Here is a 23,375-nt window from a genome sequence, read left to right as displayed (position 1 = left end):
AGAGAGAGAGAGAGAGAGAGAGAGAGAGAGAGCTGAAGGAAGTCCGATAAACATTTTTACACATGACACATTCATTAAGTATCTACTATCTATTTTACAGTGGAAAGGAGAGGTGGTTGGCAGTATACAATTGGGAGCATGCTCTTCTGAGAGCAGAAAAAGGGTAAAGAAGCAATCTGGCTCTTGCCAACCAGGATGTACTGTGCTTCACTGGCCCAATTCGGCTTTTTTTTTAAAGATGCAGGGTACTATTTCAATGCAGGTACTTATGAGGAGTGATCATGTAATTCGTGGAGTGGTGCTAGATTTTAGGTTTACCGTGTGAACTTTCCAAAGATGGAAGAGGTGCTCTCCCAGGTCACTATTAAACAGACTCTGTGTGTGTACTTGTCCAGCTAGTGTTGTGTGGAGAGTTCTTTTTAGCAGCATGTCACTGACGTTTGTTTTGAAGCAAGTATCATGTTGGACACACAAATTGAACAGTGATATGTGCATTAGCATTAACAAGGGCACATGGTGCAAGAAAGCAAGCTTATATAACATCAGTCAAAACACACACACACACACACACACACACGCACACACACACCATTCTCATTTCACCTATCCAGTCGCTCCAAATGTTTGTCTAGTTCTGTCTTGCATCTGTTTAAGCTATCAACTTCTACAAAAACAGATAGAGGTTTGTTTCAACAATCAACCATCATCTGGCTAAAGGCAAACTTCTGCACATCTATCCTACAATTGTCTTTCCTCAATTTGAACTTATGCGCTCTCAAGTGATTATTCTCAGCAAGAGGAAGAATCCCATAGGCATAGAGCAGGATCAAACCATTCAAGGCTTTACACACCTCAATCAGATCACCTCACAGGTGCCTGGTCTCCAGACACTGTAATTTGCAAAACTTAAGCCTTTATTTGTAAGAGCAACACATTGTTGCATTCACTAATCTTGTTGCCCTTCTCTGTACTCATTTGAGCAGCTTTACATCCTTCTTAAAATGAGGTCTGCAGACCTGTATACAGTACTCAAGGTGTGGCCTGACCATTGCCTTATACAAGGCAATAATCACCTCCTTATCCCTGCTAGAAAAATTCCTGTATATCATTGATAAGACACCATGAGCTACTCTTGCAGCAGGCGCCTCCATAGCCAGGTGGGAAGGAGCAGCAGTGCGTAGCACACACTTCTTGATTGGACTGGGGTTCGAGCCCGTCACCACCAAATACGGAGGATGCGGAAAGGTCAGGGAATGACCACTGCATATCCCGGAGCAATATGGCCTTAGTTGCTAATGCTCCTAAAAACCAAATAACAAACAAACAAACAACTCTTGCAGCCTGTCTGCACTGCTCAGAGAACTTCATATCTGACTGCACTATTACCCGAAGGTCCTTTTCATTCTCTACCACTGTCAGTATAGTACCACAGAGTTGATACATTTCTCTGGGGTTGCTGTTTCCCATATGTAGTACTTTACATTTGTCAATGTTAAACTTCATTTGCCACCTCTCAGCCCATCTGCTCAACCATTCCAGATCCTGTTGCAGCAGCACAGCGTCAGTAGTGTCCTTAACAACCCTGCCAACCTTTGTATCGTCTGAAAACTTCGACATTAAGCTTGATATACCATCATCAATATTATTTATAAATACAGAAATCAATAATGGACCCAACACTGAACCCTGAGGGACTCCACTAATAACATTAGTCCACGATGAGCAGTGTCCATTGATTACCACCCTCTGTCTTCTCCCCCTCAACCACCCCTTTATCCATTGCAGCAATTTGCCTCCAATGCAACACTGCTCCAATTTGTGCAGCAGTCTTCCATGTCCAAACAGTATCAAAAGCCTTTCTAAGATCCAAGTATATAATATCAAAGTTATTCCCTGCATCCAGTTCTTTTGTGACTGCATCATAGTGTCCGATCAAATTGGTCAGGCAAGACTTCCCCTTAACAAAACCATGCTGTGTCCAAGCTATAACTGAAGTCTTGTCTAGATGATCCTGCAGTGCTTCTTTAACCAGTACCTCCATTAATTTTCCTGGAACAGATGTTAAACTCACATGTCTATAATTATTTGTGTCAGCCTTTGATCCTCCATTGTGAATTGGGGTCACATTTGCACATCTCAAGTCTATGGGTACATCCCCTGAGTCCAAGGAAGCTCTCATAATTATGGCTAAGGGTTTGCTTACTTCCTTTGCTGCCTCCTATAATATAACTAGATAGATTCCATCCACCCCAGGAGCCTTTCTTGTGTTTATCTTCAACAATTTCTCCTCCACTTTACTCTCAGTTATTACAAGATTATCTAGCTTACTGCCAAAGTTGAATACACCTCTGGCATTCCCCTCGCTGAATAACTCCTCATGTGTGAATATCAATGAAAAATATTCATTTAGTTTATTGGCTACCTGAGCAGAATCATCAACAGTTGAACCATCGATATCAAGTGGACCAATCTGATTCATTCCCTTCCTTCTAGAGTTTACATAATTAAAGAACTCTTTGCTGTTTCTCTTTGCATCCGTTGCCAAAGATTTCTCGTAATCTGCCTTCGCCTGCCTAATTTCCTTTGTAACTTGGTTACAGATCAACTTACATCTATCATAGGCTTCTGTGTCACGTGTTAATTTATATGTATCCCATGCATTTTTCTTCTCTGCCATATGTCTCATTAGTTCATCTGACATCCATTTAGGCCTAAATCTTGAACAATATTTCTTTGTTGGTATGTAAATCCCAGTAGCTTCCAAGATTAATTCTTTGATGTATAGAATTTAAATACTGTCTCAGACCACTGTAGTCACCGTTACAAAAGCAAAAACCCTTCCCTTATACCCCTGATGGTAATTGCCTCTTTTGAGTAAATCCCACTTCAGCACACTGTGATCACTGCCACCTAGTGGTTCCTTAATCTGCAGATTCTTAATGCATGAAGAATCACTATAATCAGGTCAATAGTATTACTCCTAGTTGCCTCCTGATGCTGGTGTAGTAAACATGCTGGTGTAGAAAGCAATCATCCAATAAATCCACAAAAGCCTTGCTAGTGTGTGAATGTGAATGAAGCATATGGTATTGATGAATGACGCATATGGTATTGAGTGTCTTGGTACTTTGGCTATACTTAAATGGCATAAGCGATTCAGTGAAGGAGGAAGTGGAGGAGAAATTGTTGAAATTAAACATAAGAAAGGCACCTGGGGTGGATGAGATATATCCAGTTATATTATAGGAGGCAGCAAAGGAAGTAAGCAAACCCTTATCCACAATTATAAGAGCATCCTTTGATTCAGGGGAGGTCCCCATGGACTGGAGACGTGCAAATGTATCCTTAATTCACAAAGAGTGACATGAGTAATTACAGACTTGTTAGATTAACTTCTGTTCGAGGGAAAATAATGTAGTCACTGGTTAAATAAGCACTGCAGGATAATCTAGACAAGACTGCTGTTATAGTTCAGACAAAGAATGGGTTTGTTAAGTGGAAGTCGTGTCTGACCAAGTTGATTGGATAAAAAAAAAATGTCTGATATGATGTACTTGAATGTCAGGTACGCTTTTGATACTACACACTTGTTTGTTATTTGGTTTTTAGGAGCATTAGCAACTAAGGCCATATTGCTCCGGGATATGCGGTGGTCATTCCCTGACCTTTCCACATCCTCCGTATTTGGTGGTGACGGGCTCGAACCCCGGTCTAATGTTGTTGTTATTTGGCTTTTAGGAGCATTAGCAACTAAGGCCATATTGCTCCGGGAATATGCGGTGGTCATTCCCTGACCTTTCCACATCCTCCATATTTGGTGGTGATGGGCTCGAACCCCGGTCTAATCAAGAAGCGTGTGCCATGCACTGCTGCTCCTTCCCACCTGGCTACGGAGGCGCCTCCCCCCGGTCTAATCAAGAAGCATGTGCTACACACTGCTGCTCCTTTCCACCTGGCTACGGAGGTGCCTACTTTTGATACTGCTGCATATGAAAGACTACTGTACAAATTGGAGAAGTAAGCCATTAAGTGTAAGTTGCTGCTATGGCTAAAGGAAAGGTTGAGTGGGAGAAGATATTAATACATATTAATCAGTATATGTATTTTTTTACAGTGATTTTTACATTAACACTTTAATATAATTGACACTTTCCCTTTAAATGCTGGGTCCTAAGATGCTTCTTTTTTATATATATATTTTTAGTTGTTACATATTTCATCTTAATGGTACTGAACAAAAATGGAGAAAACTGTTTCAACCAGGTTGTAGATTCAGCCTAGAGGATAATTAAGTCTCATAAAAAATATTAAAAATAAAAAGTAAGAAAATGAAAATAAAGACTTGAAGACTTCTTAACAAGTTCATTAAAGTCAGATGACAGAAACATGGCATATATACACCAATGAGCCAAAACACTATGACCACCTACCTAGTATGATGTTGGTCCTCCACGTGCAGCCAAAACAGCTTGTACCCTGTGAGGCATGGACGCTCCTGTAAGGTCTGTGGTTGAGATGCTGCAGATCAAATTTGCTGTTCCAACACAAACCACAGATGCTCGATGGGGTTGATGTCTATGGGATTTGGAGGCCAGGGCAATACCTGGAAGTCTTCCTCATGTTCTGCAAACCAGTCTCGAACAATCTGGGCGGTGTGGCATGGCACATTATCCTGCTGAAAGATGGCACTGACAAAGGGGAAGACCGTTGCCATGAAAGGGTGTACCTGGTCAGCAATGATGTTTAGATAGGTGGTAGACATCAGAGTGCCTGGCACATTGATGACTGGACCCAGGGTATCCCAGCAGAACATTGCCCAAAGCATGACACCGCCGCCACCAGGTTGTTTTCTTTCCAAAGTGCATCCAGGCACCATCACTTCCCCAGGTAAATGATGCACATGTAAGGTGCTGTTGCCGGTGAACCATGGTTAGCATGGGTACTCGGAGTGGCCTGAGGCTACAACCCCCATTTTCAGCAGGATTTGATGTACTGTGTGTTGTAGCACCTTCCTCCCTTCACCAGCATTCCAATTACCGGCAAGTTGTGCCACAGTCACCCTTTTGTTGGCACATACCATCTGGGAGAGTCTTTGCTCACCTCAAGCATTGATGAGCCATGGTCGTCCAACACCTCGACAGCAGTTCGTGGGATTTCCCTCCTCGGACAACTTTTGGTAGGTATTAACTACGACTGACCATGAGCAACCCACCAGCTGTGCAGTTTCAGATATACTCTGACCAAGTCATCTGGCCATTACAATTTGGCCTTTGTCAAACTCGCTTAAGTCCACTTCCTTTCCCATCTGAAGAACAAGAGTAACACTGATTAAAAGATCTCAGTATCAGGTGTTTTATACCATGTCCTGACCGGTGTATGCACTGTAGTTCACCTGCAGTTGCATAACAACTCGCTGGTCATAATGCTTTGGCTCATCGGTGTATAATATATATATATATAAAAAGGTATTTTTTTTAAAACTTACATAAGACTGTAACTTCCACATCTGCTTGATCTTTCCCATGTTGATTAACAGCAATAATACGATATATGGCACTATCTTTTCTCTCTGCTTTTTCACAAAAAAATTTGGAGTTATATGGAACATTTTCTATTCTCAGTGTTGGCCTTTCATCAACTGGACTATCTTTAATCATCCATGACACAGTTGGGGGTGGTTCACCAATTATTTTCACATCAAAAGAGAAAGGTTGTCCAGCTCTTACTGTAACAGGTTTCAAGGTTCTTCTGTCAATTTTTGGAGCCACTGTAATATTTTATGAATGGTCAGTAGTAGCATAAAATTAAATTTTTCAATTTTTTCATTTGTAAAATTTTTACCTTCAACTTTTTTATTTAAACTATTTTTTTATTTGCATCTAAACAAAATGTATACTGCTTCTACTTGGGACATATGAAGAAGTGAGCTCACCTGTAACATAAAAACAAAATCATAATACTAGTACAGTAAGATATGCCCAATAACAATAAAAACGTTTATCCAATAATAATTGACTCAATACTGCAAAATGAAAAAAAAAGTAATTTTGATAACATTGATTTATTATTTATGGTTATAAAAGCATAAATAATACAGCAAAGACCAACAGAATTAGGTGCTTAAGCAAAAATGGCAGTCACATGTCTGGAGTTGAAAAAACACTGTTAATTTGTTCCCTAGTCATTAATTTTGTATGAGATTTGATAGAGATAAGTGAACATGAAGAGATAGATTTGTTGGAGAACAGATGTATGGTATGTTTTACATTGTGAGTAGAACGAAATTTATTCTTCCCTTTGCAGCTATACAATTGCTTGAACTCAAAATACACTGGTAACATGAAAATGCAATTAATCTGAAAGAAAATACTCATTATAATATACTGTGATTTTTGTGAATAAGCAAGTAAGTACTTGTTAATTCATTTTTTTTTTAACAAAAGAGCAGAACAAAGAGAAAGAATGAAGTATGTGATATACGACAACTGGACACTATCGATGCATAATTTTATATGCATTAAAATATATCTTTAATTTACTTAAAGTTAATTTATGGAATATTTTACTTTGGAGAGCGTAGCATAATGGGTCTCTTATTATGACAGTTCACAGTTCAAAATGTTTTGTAGCAGGTCCAGAGAAGACTTTAACAATTCAGCACAGATAACCCCTGTGTTAAAGCATAAAAAGGTGCACTTTTTTTGTGCTGCACAAATACAATGGGAGCAACTGAGTGGAGTGTGTTTAGTATGTTATGGGGTGATTTACTAAGACCATCGATGATGCAATAGTTTGAAAAAGTAGGACACTAAAAAGTCAGCTTTAGCCAGGAATGCAGAAGAATCAACAAATTATAAGTATATGATGGATGTCTAGTGAACAGCTAATAGCTTTGGCAGAGGCAGAGAGAGAGAGAGAGAGAGAGAGAGAAAGAGAGAGAGAGAGAGAGAGAGGGCTCAGCTATAGTTTTTGCAAAAAAAGGTTTATTATCCTTACCCTGTTCCAGATGGTTCGAGCTAATTATTAACTGTTTTAGAAATTATACAAGTGTAAGAAAAAAATGAACTTGAATATTTAGATATTAGCCAGTTGTTTATTATTTATTTTATTTTTGGTAGTTGTTGGCGCATTGGCTTCTGTGGCTATAATGCACCTCCCAAGGTTTTTGCAGTACTTTGATCCAAGCCAGAGGCGGGATTCGAACCCACGACCTTTGAGTTGCCAGGCAGGCACTTTACCTACCCGGCTAGCCCAGTCGGCATTAGCCAGTTGTGCTATGCTATATTCCTACCTTGAACAGCCTTAGCATATTTACTGGAAAATCAAGGCTTACATAAGAGACAAGATTATTTTGGGCGGAATGAAGAATAAAAGACTTTGTCCCTACAAATGATAATTTCAATAAAATAATCTAAGCAAGTATTATGATCTGATGGTTTAAAATAGTAATCCAACCACAAAGAAGAAGTGTAGAAATCATGCAGATCATTCCATTCTATTTTCTTCATTATATTGGAGACTTTCCTGGAAATTAGCACTCTCAACTATCTGCAATGGTAGCACAGAGGACTACTAAACTAGCTCCCATTTTATTGTTTAGTAGACTATCTAATAAGAGTAGGAGACTGGCGGAATTACTTAACAAATACAAGTTACTGATGAAAAAAAGCCGTGAATTAGGGTTGAATTTGAAAGTGGCTGCAATTCTGCCCAGACACGATAGGAGGGAGTATATGATGAGAGCCTGGTCGATCAATTTGGCCCTGGGATGATTGTGCAAGGCTCAAGAGGTAGAATTTTTTTCAGCCTGCTCTTTACTTTTTAACAGGAAAGACTGCTTCTACAGGGATGGGATACACTTAAATAGAAAGGGTGCAAGAATATTTGCTGATGCTATCGAGGCAGTGTTAGGTGGGCCAGAAAACTGCTCGCTTGGGGGGGGATACAAGAATTAATAGATTAACAGTAGCCACTGGCAGAGGTGAAAATGATTCTTGCACTGCTCCTATTGGAATGAGCAGCAGCCTGGAAAACAAGATGCAGGGTATTTCAGAGACTGCTGGGAATCATTGCGGTACAAGTAAACACATGGGTTGTGTTAGGGTAGCTAAGAATAGGAACAGGTGCATGTATAATTGTGTGTACACAAATGCTAGAAGTTTGGTAAATAAATTTGATGAATTTGAGGTGTTGGTCAAAACATCAAAGGCAGATATTGTTGGGACATCACAGACATCGAGTCACACAGATATAAGGAATGCAGAACTGGAATTTGTGGGAGTACAATGTATACAGAAAGAATAGATAGGATAGGAAGGGAGGAGGGGTTATGCATTAGTTAAGAAACACATAAAATCCAAGGAAGTAAAGTCAATCAACATGGTTGACAGTGCAGTGTCGAGTCATTTTGGTGTGACATAAGCATTGGAAGATCAAAATTGAGAGTAGGAGTGTGTTATAGACCTAATGACTCGAGTATATTAAGAAACTGTACAGAGAAATAGATTGGGCCAGTAAATCAGAAAGTCCATTAATGGGGGATTTTAATTGTCTGGATATTGACTGGAATTTGTGGGTTGATCACTCACACACTAGTAAGGCTTTTGTGGATTTTTTGTATGATTATTTTTTACATCAGCATGTTTGGGAGGCAACTAGAGGGAGTAATACTCTTGATCTGATTATCAGTAGTGATTCTTCATGCATTAAAAATCTGCAGATACAGGAACCACTAGGGGGCAGTGATCACAGTGTGCTGAAGTGGAATTTACTCAAAGAAGTAACTACCATCAGGGATAAAAGGAAGGGTTTTTGCTTTCGTAAAGGCAACTACATTGGTCTGAGACAGTATTTAAATTCTATACAGTGGGACCAACTGATCATGTTACCAATAGCAAATTCAAAATGGGAGGCATTCAAATAATTAATCATGGAAGCTACTAGGCTTTACATACCAACTAAGAAATACTGTTCAAAGATTAGGCCTAAAAGGATGTCAGATAAACTAATGAGACATATGGCAGAGAAGAAAAATGCATGGGTGATACATATAAATTAATGGGTGACATGGAAGCCTATGATAGATATAAGCTGATCTGTAACAAAGTCACAAAGGAGATGAGACAGGCAAAGGTAGATTAAGAGAAATCCTTGGCAAAGGATGCAAAGAAAAACATTAAAGAGTTTTTTACCCAGGTAAACTCTAGAAGGAAAGGGATGAATCAGATTGGTCCACTGGATATTGATGGTTGAACTGTTGATGATCCTGCTCAGGTGGTTAACAAACTAAATGAGTATTTTGCATCTACATTCATACATGAGGAGTTATTCAGGGAGGGGAATGCCAGAGGCGAGTTAAACTATGGCAGTGAGCTAAATGATTTTGTAATAACTGAGTGGAAAGTGGAGAAGAAATTATTGAAAATAAACATAAAAAAGGCACCTAGGGTGGACTGGGTCTATCCAGTTATATTAAAGGAGGCGGAAAAGGAAGTAAGCAAATCGTTAGCCATAATTATGAGAGATTCTTTGCACTCAGGGGAGGTACCCATGGACTGGTGATGTGCAAATGTGACCCCAATTCACAAAGGAGGATCAAAGGGCGACGCAAGTAATTATAGACCTGTTAGTTTAACTTCTGTTCCAGGAAAATTAATGGAAGCACTGGTTAAAGAAGCACTGAAGGATCATCTAGGCAAGACTTCAGCAATAATTCAGACACAGCATGGTTTTGTTAAGGGAAAGTTTGTCTGACCAATTTGATTGGATACTATGATGTGGTCACAAAGGAACTGGATGCAAGGAATAACTTTGATATCATATATTTGAGTCTTAGAAAGGCTTTTGATACTGTTGCACATGGAAGACTGCTGAACAAATTGGAGCAGTGTGGGATTGGAGGCAAATTACTGCAATGGATAAAGGGGTGGTTGAGGGGGAGAAGACAGAGAGTGGTAATCAATGGACACTGCTCATCATGGACTAATGTTATTAGTGGAGTCCCTCAGGGTTCAGTGTTGGGTGCACTGTTGTTTTCTGTATTTATAAATGATATTGATATGGTATATCAGGCTTAATGTCCAAGTTTGCAGATGACACGATGGTTGTCAGGATTGCTAAGGACACTAATGATGGTACACTGCTGCAACAGGATCTAGAAAAGTTGTAACCCCAGAGTAATGTATCAACTCTGTGGTACTACACTGACAGTGGTAGAGAACGAAAAGGACCAGGGGGTAATTATGCAGGCAGATATGAAGTTTTCTGAGCAATGTAGATGGTCTGCAAGAGTACTCATGGTGTCTCCTCAATGATTTCTTGTCAAAAGCTTTCAGGAAAGCTTTTGTTGTGCATGGAAGAGTATTATACAAATTGGAGCAGAATGGTATTAAGGGTAAGTTGCTACAATGGATAAAAGGATGGTTGAGTGGGAAAAGACAGAGGGTGGTAATTAATGCTTGCTGCTCTTAGTGGACTAATGTTATTAGTGGACTCCCACAGGGTTCAGTGTTGGGCCCTCTGTTGTTTTGTATATTTATGAATGATATTGATGAAGGTATATCAGGCTTAGTGTCGAAGTTTCCAGTGATACAAAGGTTGGCAGGGTTGTTAAATACAGTAATGGTAGTGTGCTACTGCAACAGGATCTAGATAATTTGGGCAGATGGGCTAAGAAGTGTCAAATGACGTTTAACCTTGACAAATGCAAAGTACTGCCTATGGGTAGAAGTAACTCCAGAGAAATGTACCAACTGTGTGGTACTACACTTAAGGTGGCAGAAAATGAAAAAGACCTGGGAGTACTTGTGCAGTCAGATATGAAGTTTTCTGAGCAATGCAGACAGGCTGCCAGGGATGGTCATGGTGTTTTTTATGTGATATATAAGAATTTTTCTAGCAGGGAAAAGGAGGTGATTGTCCCTCTGTATAAGGCAATGGTCAGGCCAAGCCTTGAGTACTGCGTACAGGTCTGGAGACCTCATTTTAGGAAGGCTGTAGATTTGTTTGAGCGTGTACAGAGACGGGCATAAAGATTGGTTAGGGGAACGAAGGGATCCTCTTACCAAGAGAGGCTTAAGTTCTGCAGATTGCAGTGGCGGAGACTATGCACCTGCGCGGTGATCTGATTGAGGTGTATATGGCCTTGAATGGATTGAGCACGCTGAATTATGATGGGATCCTTCCACTTGTTCAGATTACGAACCTAAGAGGGCATAAATTCAAATTTAAAAAAAGACAGATGTAGAAAAGATGTGCGGAAATTTGCCTTTAGCCAGAGGGTGGTTAATTGCTGGAACAAACTTCCATCTGTCGTTGTGGAAGTTGATAGGTTAAATAAATTTAAGGAGGAACTGGACAGGCATTTGGAGGGAATGGTGTGATTTTTTTTTTTTTTTTTGGCTGATGCTGCATAAGCTCATACACTTGCTTCCTTGCATCACATGCCGCTACTACTACTACTATGATATACAGGAATTTTTCTAGCAGGGATAAGGAGGTGATTATCCCCTTGTATAAGGCAATGGTAAGTCTGCACCTTGAGTACTGTATACAGTTCTGGAGTCCTCATTTTAAGAAAGATGTAGATCTGTTGGAACGAGTACAGAGAAGGGCAACAAGATTAGTGAATCGGACAAAGGGTTTCTCTTACAAAGAAAGGCTTAAGTTTTGCAAATTACAGAGTTTGGAGACTAGGCACCTGCGAGGTGATCTGATTGAGGTGTATAAAGCCTTGAATGGTTTGAGCATGCTCAATGCTGATGGGATTCTTCCTCTTGCTGAGAGGGCATAAATTCAAATTGAGGAAAGACAGATGTAGGATAGATGTGAGGAAGTTTGCCTTTAGCCAGCAGGTAGTTGTTTGGTGGAACAGACTTCAATCCCTTGTTGTGGAAGTTGATGGCCTAAATAAATTTAAGGCTGAGCTGGACAGGTATTTGGAACGAACGAAGAGGTGAAATGGGAGCATGTTTTTTTTTTTGGCGGATGCATAAGCTTGCTTTCTTGGATTACATGCCTATGCTAATGCGAACAGACAGAAACCAATAAGATCAGAGCTTATTTAACAGATCTTTAAGCGAAACCAAATCAAATGCCTTGAAATGTCAAGAACATTTGCTTTGGTTTTGCCAAAATTTTCCATGGAATCTGTCAATTAATGAATAATACAAGCCAAAATACCATTGGTGGTTCAGCAATGATGGAATCCATATTGACAATTACTGATCACATGGAAGATTTCATTATAGTTTAAGAGTTTGAGGCTGGTACATTTCTCCATTACTTTAGAAAGGAGGGATCTTAAAGGAAAACATATGGTATTAGCATTACCAACATTATACAAAGGAAGCAATGCTTATATAGCTCCAGAAAATAAAAAAAACATACAAGGCACAACTAATCATGTTACTCTTCTCTGCACCTATTCAAACAGATCTGTATCTTTCCTAAGTTCCTAAAATTAGGTATCTAAACCTGTATGCACTACTCTAAGTGTGGCCCAACCATAATTGCTGAATATAATGGGACTTTTACCTTTTTTTGTTCATGCTGACAAAGTTTCTGCATATCAGAAATCCATGATCTGTTTGAGCAGACTATTTGCATTGTTCAGAAAATTTCATGCCAGACTGTACAATTACCATTAGGTGTTAGAATTAGCATTAGTTGAGGCATATGATGCAAGAAAGCAAGCTTATACAGCATCAACAAAAAAAAAAAAAAAAAAACCTTCCCATTTCACCCATCCGGCAACTCCAACTGTTTGTCTAGTTCAGTTTTAAATTTCTTTAAATTATCAACTTCCACAACAAAAGATGGAAGTCTGTTCCAGCAATCAACTACCCACTGGATAAAGGCAAACTTCTGCACATCTATTCTACAACTGTCTTTCCTCACTTTGATTTTATGTCCCCTCAGGTTCTTAATCTGAGCAAGCAGAAGTATGCCATCAGCATTGAGACTGCTCAAACCATTCAAGGCCTTTTACACCTCGATCAGATCACCTCGCAGGTGGCTAGTCTCCAACTGCTGCAACTTGCAGAACTTCGTAAGCACATCTCTTTGTTCCTCTCACCAATCTTGTTTCCATTCTCTGCACTTGTTCTAGCAAAGGGATAATCACCTCCTTGTCTCTGTTAGCAAAATTCCTATATATCACTGGAAAAACTCCATGACCTGCTCTAGCAGCAAGTCTGCACTGCTCAGAGAACTTCATATCTGACTGCACAATTACTCCCAGGTCTTTTTCATTCTCCACCTCCCTGAGGTGTAGTACCACACAGTTGGTACGTTTCATTTGGTTATTGTTACCCATATGCAGTACTTTGCATTTATCTATGTTAAACTTCAGTTGCCACTTCTCAGCCAATCTGCCTAACTTTTCTAGATCCTGTTGCAGCAGCATACTGTCTTTAGTGTCATTAACAACCCTGCCAACAACCTTTATATCATCTGCAAACTTGGACATTACGCCTGATATACCTTCATCGATATCATTGATAAATACATAAAACAACAATGGGCCCAGCACCGAACCCTGAGGGACCCCGCTAATAACATTAGTTCATGTAGAGTAGTGTCCATTTATTAGCACTCTCTGCAGTCTCCCGCTCAACCATACCTTTATCCATTGCAGTAACTTGCCCTTAATGCCATACCACTCCAATTTGTACAGCAGTCTTCCATGTGCAACAGTATCAAAAGCTTTCCTGAAATCCAAGTATATGATATCAAAATAATTTTTTGCATCCCGTTCCTTTGTGATCACAGTATCTGATCAAATTGGTCAGACAAGACATTCCCTTAACAAACCCATGGTGCATCTGAACTATTACTGCTGTCTTGTCTAGGTGATCCTATATCACCTCTATAATTAGTGACTCCATTATTTTCCCGGGAACACAAGTTAAACTAACAGGTCTATAATTATTTGTGTCACCCTTTGTGAATTGGGGATATATTTACAATCTCCAGCCCATGGGGACCTCCCCTGATTCTAAGGATGATCTCATAATTATGGCTTTGGGTTTGCTTACTTCCCTTGCTGTCTCCTTCGTTATAACTGGACAGATTCCATCTGTCCCAGGTGTCTTTTTTATGTTTAACTTCAACAATTTCTCCTCCATTTTTACTCTCAGTTATTACAAAATCACTTATCTCCCTCTTAGAGTTTGATAAACTTCTGGAATTCCCCTCATTGAATAACTCCTCGAATGAAAGTAGATGCAAAATACTTACTCAGTTTATCAGCTACTTGAGCAGGATCCTTAATAGTTGAACCATTTATGTTAAGTGGACTAATCTGATTCATCCCCTTCCTTCTAGAGTTTACATAAGTAAAGAACTCTTTGCTGTTTTTCTTTGCGTACTTTTCCAAAGTTTTCTCATAATCTGTCTTCACCTGCCTAACCTCTTTTGTGACTTGATTACAGCGTAGCTTATATCTGCCATAGGCTTCTGTGTCACCTGATAATTTATATGCATCCCATGCATTTTTCTTTTCTGCCACGAGCCTCATTAATTCATCCGACATCCATTTAGGCCTAAACCTTGAACAGTATTTCTTAGTTGGTATGAAAAGCTTAGTAGCCTACAAGATTAAGTCCCTGAAGGCTTCCCATTTAGAATTGATCCCACTGTATAGAATTTAAAAACTGTGTGAGACCACCACAGTTGCCTCTAGAAAGCAAAAATCCTTTCTTTTTCCCCTGATGGTAGTTACATCTTTAAGTAAATCCCCCATGAGTACACTGTGTTCACTGTCACCTAGTGGTTCCTTTTTCTGCAAATGCTTAATGAATGAATAATCACTGCTGATAATCAGATCAAATGTTTCACTCCCTCTGGTTGCCCCTCAAACATGTTGCTGTAGAAAACAATCCTCAAATGAATCCACAAAAGTCTTACTAGCATGCGAATGACCAACCCACAAGTTCCAGTCAATATCTGGAAAGTTAAAATTCCCCATTACAAGATATTCTAATTTACAGGACCATTCTATTTCTCTGAACAACTGTTCATTGTACTCATCAGAGTCATTAGGCCTATAACATACTCCTACTCTGATTCCCCCCTCCCAGCATTTATGTCACACCAAACAGACTCAACATTGCACCGTCCACCCGTGTCAAATGGATGCACTTCCTTAGATTTTATGTGTTTATTAACTAACAGCATAACCCCTCCTCCCTTCCTACCCTGTCTGTCTTTTCTGCACGTATTGTACTCCCCAAATTCCAATTCTGCATTGCTTATATCTGTGTGACACTATGTCTCTGATATCGCAACAAAATCTGCCTTTGATGTCTTGATCAGCACTTCAAATTCATCAGTTTTATTTACTATACTTCCAACATTAGTGTACATGCAAGTATACATGCAGTTGTTCTTACTCTTAGTTATTCTAACACAGTCCATGTATTTACTTCTTCCATAACTCCCAGCAGCTCTTGAAGTCCCCAGCAACTTGCTCTCTAGGCTGCTGCTCATTACAATAGAAGCAGTGCAAGAATCACTTTTGACTCTGCCTGTGGCTACCGTTAATCTTTTAATCTGAGAATCCCCCCAAGTTAGCAGTTTTCCGACCCATCTAACACTGTCTTTATAGCATCAGCAAATATTCTTGCACCCTTTCTATTTAAGTGTATCCCATCACTGTAGAAGCAGTCTCTCATGTTAGCAAGCATAGACCACGCTGAAAAAAATTCTACCCCATAAGCCTTGCACAATCTGTTGACAGCCGAATTGACTGACAAGGCTCTCATCATACACTCCCTCCTATCATGTCTGGGCAGAATTGCAGAATGTCTTTGTGTGTGCTGGGTGCACAGACTGTGAAGAAATTAGGATTTTGAAATTTAACCCTAACTCACGACTTTTTTCCAGCATTGACCTCTACTTGTTAAGTATATCTGCAGATGTCTTACTCTTAAGGTCATTAGTGCCAACATGTACAACAATGATATTGTTGTACATGTTGGCACTAATTGATAGCTTATTTGGAAGTTGATAGCCTAAATAAATTTAAGGCCGAGCTGGACAGGTACTTGGAACGAATGGAGGGGTGAAATGAGAGCATTTTTTTTTTTTTTTTTGGCTGATGCTGCATAAGCTTGCTTTCTTGCATCATATGCCTCTACTAATGCTACCTTTTGTGCCCTTAAAAGATATCTTCCCTACAACATCATTAACTTTTGCCCCTGGCAGACATACTCTGGTCCTATTCTACCTATCCTTTTTGCATAATATATTCCCCGTCTGCCTGACAGTTCACCTTGCATTCTGGAAATCTCTCATTTAAACCTTTTGGAGTAAGGAGGTGCAAGTCTGACCTTGGCTCATGCCACTGTCAACCCCACTGATATCGAATAAATACAATTACTCTAATAATCTGGCATTAAGAAACATTAACTATTCCACACATTCAAAAATTATAAACTGTGCATTTTGGTTTTCAACATTTTTCAGTTATATAAACATTGTTTAATAGTACATGGCGAATTGTGCAAATCTTTGTGAAAGTTACAGTTCTACATATAATCAGCTGCACAGCCAAAAATTAATATGAACTTATTGAAATAAAATAAATCATCTCTATCAGTACCATAACTGTGCGGTTCCCTCTCAAAATCTGGTGCCTGTATGTCATGCACACATTGCACACTCTCCTTGGGAGAGCTTTAGCTGCAGCTAAAAGTGAATAAAGCAGTTGAGATTGATGTAATATATCCAATTATATAAAAAGAAGATGTAAAAGAGGTAGTTAAAACCTTTGGCCCTAATAATGAGAGCATTCTTAGATTTAGAAGTCCCTACATATTGGAGATGTGCAAATGTATTTCCTATTCACAAGGGTGGTTCAAAGGATGAAGTTCATAACAACTGACCTCTAAATTTTACCTCGATTCCAGGAACAATAATGGAGTCAATAGTTAAAGAAATAATTCTGAAAAGTCATGATAGGAGTAGAGCCATAAAAATAATCACAGTGTGAATTTGTTAAATGTTAAAAATCAATCAGGCCTGATATTGAGTAGCTATTCAGTGATTGTCATAAAGGGGTGGATGAAAAGAATAAACTTAGCATCGTATGCCTTTGGCAATAACTTCATGTATAAATTGAAGCAATAGGCATTAAGGGCAAGTTCTTTTCTGAGGCCTCATAAAAGAATTCTTGAGGTGTGTGTGTGCAAGCGTCATATTGGGACATATGTGTTATTTGATAACATTGTAGTCACTACCTGCTATCAATTTCTTCACTGTTAGAGTCTTGAGAAGTTTGGAGAAGAAAATTATCCATAAATGGATAAATTTCTCCTCTCCATAATATATGGATAAATTTCTCTTCCAATGCGATGAGCGGGATACCACAGGGCTTGATGTTTGGTCAATCTGTTTAATATTTTAATGGCATTGATGTAGGTATTTCAAGTTTGATATGTAAGTTTTCTGGTTAATGACAGATATTACATTAAGATTGAAGCTATATGCTACATCTAGATAAACTAAGTGTGTGGGGTGAAAACGATATGGAAGAACATGGTATAGTACGAAGTTATTACCACGTTGACTAAGATTTTTGCAACTCTGGCGAATGCTAAGTTTTCATTTATATTTAGTCGTTTTATTGACTTAATTGTTATACTAAATTATTTTCTATAAGTAGCTTTATAGTTCTAGCCAAGCTCTAGCCAAAAATTCAAAAAAAATTTTGAATTTAGATAGCGATTTTGAAAGTTAATACTTAGTGTCCGTAGATTTTACGTTCGTAACTTTCTGCCATTGTTATACAATACGGAATAGCGTAATGTTCACGGTACTAAGTACTATAGGTTCTAATACCTCTCTTGTTTGGGGTTCACATAAAAAAAAAAAAAAAAAAAAAAAACTAGATAGCAAAAAACATAGCACTGTATTAGAAATCTGTTAGATTAGTATAGTATTATCAATTAATCAGTAAAATGTATTAATCTTATTAAAGTTCACTGTTAATTAAATTATACTTAATGGAATCATGACCCAGACTACAGCAGCAAAGCAGCATTCACAGAATAGCCAGAGTGCTATGGCTTGCAAGAGAACCAAAGGGGGAAATTCTCCAATGCATCACAGTCAAAAACAGTGCATGAAATGTGAAATGTTTGTAGACCTGTGAACTCACAGGCCCCAATGAATGAACATACTTACCACACACTTTCCAAAAATAAATGATGAGTGATTATCACAGAGAGGCAATGTAGGACAGTGTGATGGAAGCAATGTACAACATATTATGTACAGTCATAAATACAAGGGATGTATCAGGGTAGTGAATAATAAGAGAATACAAAGTTAATTTTTTTTTTTCAGTAGTAATTTAGGAGTATTTTCAATAAAATAAATGAAAGTGAGATAACATGAGATAAAAAAAAAAAAATGTAGGGATGTCCTACCGACAGCACAATAGTGCAAAGTTTGATAGGTCTCTATATTAGGGCCAAAATGCAAATAAGTCTGAGTGCCTCGTTATGGGATATTTCAACTTATTAATAACTGAATGGAAATCATGGACTGGTAATTTGGTTTGTTGGGGAAATTTTCTGAAACAATTTGATTACTGTTATCTGTATCAACATGTCAGAGAGAATAAAGGAGATAAGAAATCTTAATCTGGTCATCATCAATTACCTGAATAATATTACAAATATGACCGAAGAAACAGCAGTGAGTGACCGTGTCCTAAAGTGGAAAATGAGATGTAAAATTTTGGTTATAAAGAGATGGGGGCAAGGGTTTTAATTTCAGGGAAAGTGAGTAATGGGTATTAAGGTTTCTTAGACTTAATTAATTTTGAAAAATATAAGAGGAGAAAAATACAGCTGAGTTATGGGATACTTTCAAGATATAGATCATATAAGAGATTCCATAAAGCAAAGTAGGATAACAAAATGGATGAAAATGGATTTAGTGAGCTTGACAGAACAAAAAGGGCAATACAGGACACACCGACAGGTAGTTCTGACTTGTTAGACATGTGAGAAATTTTTTTTTTTTTTTTTTTTGTGTATAAATACAAGAGGGAAAAGAGTAAACCAGATAAGATTTTGTTCAATGGAAATGACACACTTATGGATAGTGTGTGTGTTATGGGAGTTTTAACATTGCATAAGCTGCTGTGGCTACAATGTGCCTATTCATAGGAAAATACTAAAAAAAAATTTGAGCATAACCACTTGATTTTGTTAACAGAGATATTTCAGAATTTATCACATAGTCCAATTTTTTTCAGATAAGAGAAGAATTCATTGATGTTTGCATCATCATTATCAGCTATCACTATCAGCAGGATGGATGTTCTGTCCTGCTGATAGTGAGGGCAGTCAATCAGAATATGTTTGACTGTTAAATTTGCTGAGCAATATCGGAAATGAGGAGGATCTTTGGCTGTGAGTAGATGTCAGATATATATGTCTGATTTGTGCCTGTGCAAATGCCACTTCTTCTTCTTCTTCTTCTTCGCTTCACACTGTTTTGGTGCTAGAGTGCCAAAGCTTTGGATTGTGTTTCAACTGGTAGAGTTTATTATTGGTCTGGGTGTGCCATAGCTCTTTCCATTGCACAAGACATGCTGTTTGTATGATATGACTGTAGTTAGAGGCTGGAACTGGAACAGAGGTTAAATCAAAAGTTGATGGATTTTTTTAGCAGTTTTATTAGCAAGTTCATTCCCCTTTATCCCTGAATGTGCTGGGATCCAGCAAAAGGTCACTGATTGATCACATTCTTCAATTTGTAATAGGAGACTTCTGATTTGATTTAACATAGGGTGAACCTTGTAGGAGGAGTTTTGCATGGCTGTAATTGAGCTGAGAGAGTCCGTGTATATTATGTATTTTAGATATGGGTAGATATTCAGGTTATCTAAAGCTAATTTTATTGCATGCAATTCTGCAGAGAAGCTGGTATACTCAGGTGGAAGGACAGCCGAAATGATAGTAGAGGGAAATACTGTTGCTGCTCCAATGGCTGAATGTGATTTGTACCTATCAGTATTTATTGGCAAAAAATCCATGTATTTCTGAATATGGCTTGCATGGAGTTTTATTATCAATATTATTATTATTAGCCATATGGTGCAAGGAAGCTTGAGGCTTATGGTGAAACAGCCAAAAAAAAAAATCCTGCACGAGAGAGAGAGAAAGTCAGAAGTAGAAGGGAATCACCAAGAAAGCAAGAAAGAGAATAATGATGATATCCAGCTCAGGACTGGGTTTGCCAAGCCCATACTCACCAGATGTGAGCCCCTGGAGTTGTTTCACATTGAGTGTCGGTAGACAATTCTTTCCCCACTTATGAAGATAAGTATCGAAAGTTAATTGAGGAGGGGGGAGTAATTCATTACTTTTTGCCTGTTGGAAATAGGAACATTCTAACTCTGTGTTAATTCAATAAAGCATAAGCCTTTTGGTCTTATTTTACTGGGTTTATTTCTATAGAGATTTTGCAGTGGTGGATTAAAGAGGTATGGCTCAATAGGATGCTGACAGTAACTTTGTATTTTAGCTGCGTATTTTTTTCTGCAGTGGTAATGAGAGCCTCAAACTATGGGTTGGAGGTGTCCTGAAAGCACCAAGTGCAATCCACAATGCACTATGCTGTATAGGATCCAGCCAGTGTAGTGTACTCTTTTGGGCAGAATTGTAGATTGGAGCACCATAATCCAAACGGGATCTGATGCTCTGTATAAGAGCAGCAAAAATGTTCGGTCTGCTCCCCATTGGTGTAAAGGTAATCTATATTTAATCTAAAGGTAATCTATATTTAATCTAAATGTAATCTATATTATGTAATGTAATCTATATGTAATCTTTATGTAATGTAATCTCTATGTAATCTTTATGTAATGTAATCTATATATAATCTAAAGGTAATCTATATTACCTAAAAAGGTAATATAAACAGTATTTGGAAGTTATTTTGTGATGGAATCAATTCTAAGAGCAAAAAATGGTTGCACTCTGTACGGACCCTTGTGGCATTCCTTCTGCCTGTTAAAAATTCATAGAAAGTGAGTTGTGTATAAATTATTTGTACAAATGATTCTAGAGGAAGGTCCTGATGAGTATAGGCAGGTTGCCTCATAGACCAAGAGCATGGAGGTCACTGAGAATCCCATGATGCCAGATAGTATCAAATGCCTTCTCTATATCTATGGAAACCATAACAAGGTGTTCATCTTTTACAAAGGCATTGCAAATTATAGACTCAGCCTTGATCATGAGATCTAAGGAGGACCTGTTCTGGCGAAAGCCATGCTGAATATTACTGATTAAATGTTGCATTTCGATGGTCCAAACAAGTCAATTATGGATCATCTTTTCGAGTAATTTACTGAGGCAATTGGAGAGGGAAATTGGTCTGTAACTGTAGGGACTAGTAGGATCTTTTCCAGGTTTCAAAAAAGGCAAGAATTGTGGCATGATGCCAAGAGCCGGGATAAATGTTTTCTAGAAATATTCGGTTATACAAGACCAGCAGTATTTGTAAATTTTTGTCACCATGGTGTTGTAACATGATATAATATATTCCATCCAGCCCAGTAGCACTATTGCGTGTTGTTTTAATGGTCTGTAGAAGTTCAGAATATTGGAGCAGCTGGTTATATGGAAAGATTACTGAGGTTTGAAAGTTAATGGTTCACTGCTCAGTCATGGTCTTTATTTTCTGGAAATCCGGAGAATAAGCTGCTGAAACTTGGGCAAAGGTTTTGCTCAAGGCATTTGCTATGTCCTCGGGAGCAAAAAGTTCTTGCCCATTCGACAAAAGAATTGTGGAAGGGATAGTTGGAAACTTGCCAGAAATCTGCCTAATTTTCTTCCATATTAACCTGGAGTTTGTATTTCTATTTATGGAAGATGCAAACTGAATCCAAGAATTCTTCTTGGCTTTTCTTTGAATGAGATGTGCTTTTGCCCTTAGCTTCTTGTAGTTAATAAGATTAGCTGTAGTTGGGGATCTATGAAATAAATTCCATGTTTTATTTTTTAACTTCTTTGCTTTTGTGCAGTTTCATTCCACGATGCCATCGGGATGGGGGATTTGACAATGGAATTGAACATTTAGCTACAGATAGTAAGTGTGAAGTGATATAATCTGTGACCTCATCTATTGACTGTATTCATGTAAATTTCTCGCCCAGGGTGGCAGCTGCCTGAAATTCGACCCAGTTGGCTTGAGAGAATTTCCATTTCCTACAGGGTTGAAGTAATGGTGGTTGTGTAGCGAGCAGATCACAAACAATTGGAAAATGGTCACTGCCCATAGGATCATCCATAACGGACCATTCCATGATGGGAAACAGAATCGGGGAGCATATTGAGAGATCAATTGCAGAAGTTTGTCCAGTTGGTAATTGTATGTGAGTAGGTGCACCAGTATTAAGAATGGTAAGGTTTTGCTTATCTACAAAGATTTCAATCAGTCGGCCATGCCTATCCAATTTAGTAGATCCCCCATAAGGGGTAGTGGCCATTGAAATCCCCCAAGAGACAGACAGGGAAAGGTAGCTTCTTAGCAGGTTTTCAAGATCTTGGTAAGAGAAAGTATGACTTGGTGGAAGATAAATTGACACTAATGTTAAAAATGCAACAAAACAATTTGCTTGATTGGGATCTTTGAGCTGACCAAGATGGCCACACCTCCACAGGCGGAATTTGATGTATTACGATCATGTCAATAGATAGAATAGTTCTTTATGCTGGTAGAAATTTGAGAAGTTAGATAGGTTTCCCGTAGACAGAAACCAAATGGATAGCAGCAGTTAATTAAGTCTTGATATCGTTAAAGTTGCTACAAAATCCTCTACAATTCCATTGTAGAATATAATGCATTAATTGGTGTTTAGTAAAAGAAGCTTTATCTGACTGTTTTTTTAATGTGACTGGTTTATGGCATTCAGGCCAGGGCTGCCAGATTTCAAATTAGGTCTCGCGGGACAAAAATGAAAAATATTGCGGCAATTTTTCTCAAGAAAATTTTTTCGCAATTAACGATTTTGACATATTTTTAATTTCTAAACTTCATTTTGGCCATTTAAAAATGTATCTAATAAAAAAAACAACAAAAATAATTGAGTTAAATTTTTATTTATACTATAATCCTAAAAATTATTCAATATTTATCACTTGATTTCACTTCATTAAGAATGACTAAACCTTTTTAAAAAAATTGGAATTCCGAACAATTCATTCCGAAATTCTGTTTTATCATCAACTCGGCCTCCAAATTTTTTAGAATCAACCTATTTCTATCTTTACGCCAAGCACTCGTCATTAGACTAAAAATCCTTTCAGATGTTGCATTTGCATGCGGAATAGAGAAAATGTATTCGATAATTT

The 23,375-nt window shown here is 38.3% G+C and overlaps 1 protein-coding gene across 2 annotated transcripts in view; it reads right to left on the bottom strand.

The window, feature by feature from the left end:
• LOC150079033 (twitchin-like) overlaps positions 1-23,375 on the bottom strand; it is a 2,795,346-nt gene that overhangs the window by 1,434,787 nt on the left and 1,337,184 nt on the right. For both annotated transcript variants that reach the window (XM_090382361.1, XM_090382360.1), the window contains one exon: positions 5,486-5,767. In XM_090382361.1, the coding sequence (XP_090238487.1) occupies positions 5,486-5,767 (282 nt within the window). The remainder of the gene's footprint in view (positions 1-5,485; positions 5,768-23,375) is intronic.

Source organism: Mastigoproctus giganteus, chromosome 10 (assembly GCF_048544385.1).
Source record: "Mastigoproctus giganteus isolate SK-2022 chromosome 10, ASM4854438v1, whole genome shotgun sequence".
Lineage (NCBI taxonomy): Eukaryota > Metazoa > Arthropoda > Arachnida > Uropygi > Thelyphonidae > Mastigoproctus > Mastigoproctus giganteus.
Note: the sequence above shows the minus strand (reverse complement) of the source record. Positions and strands in the feature narration are given on the sequence as shown.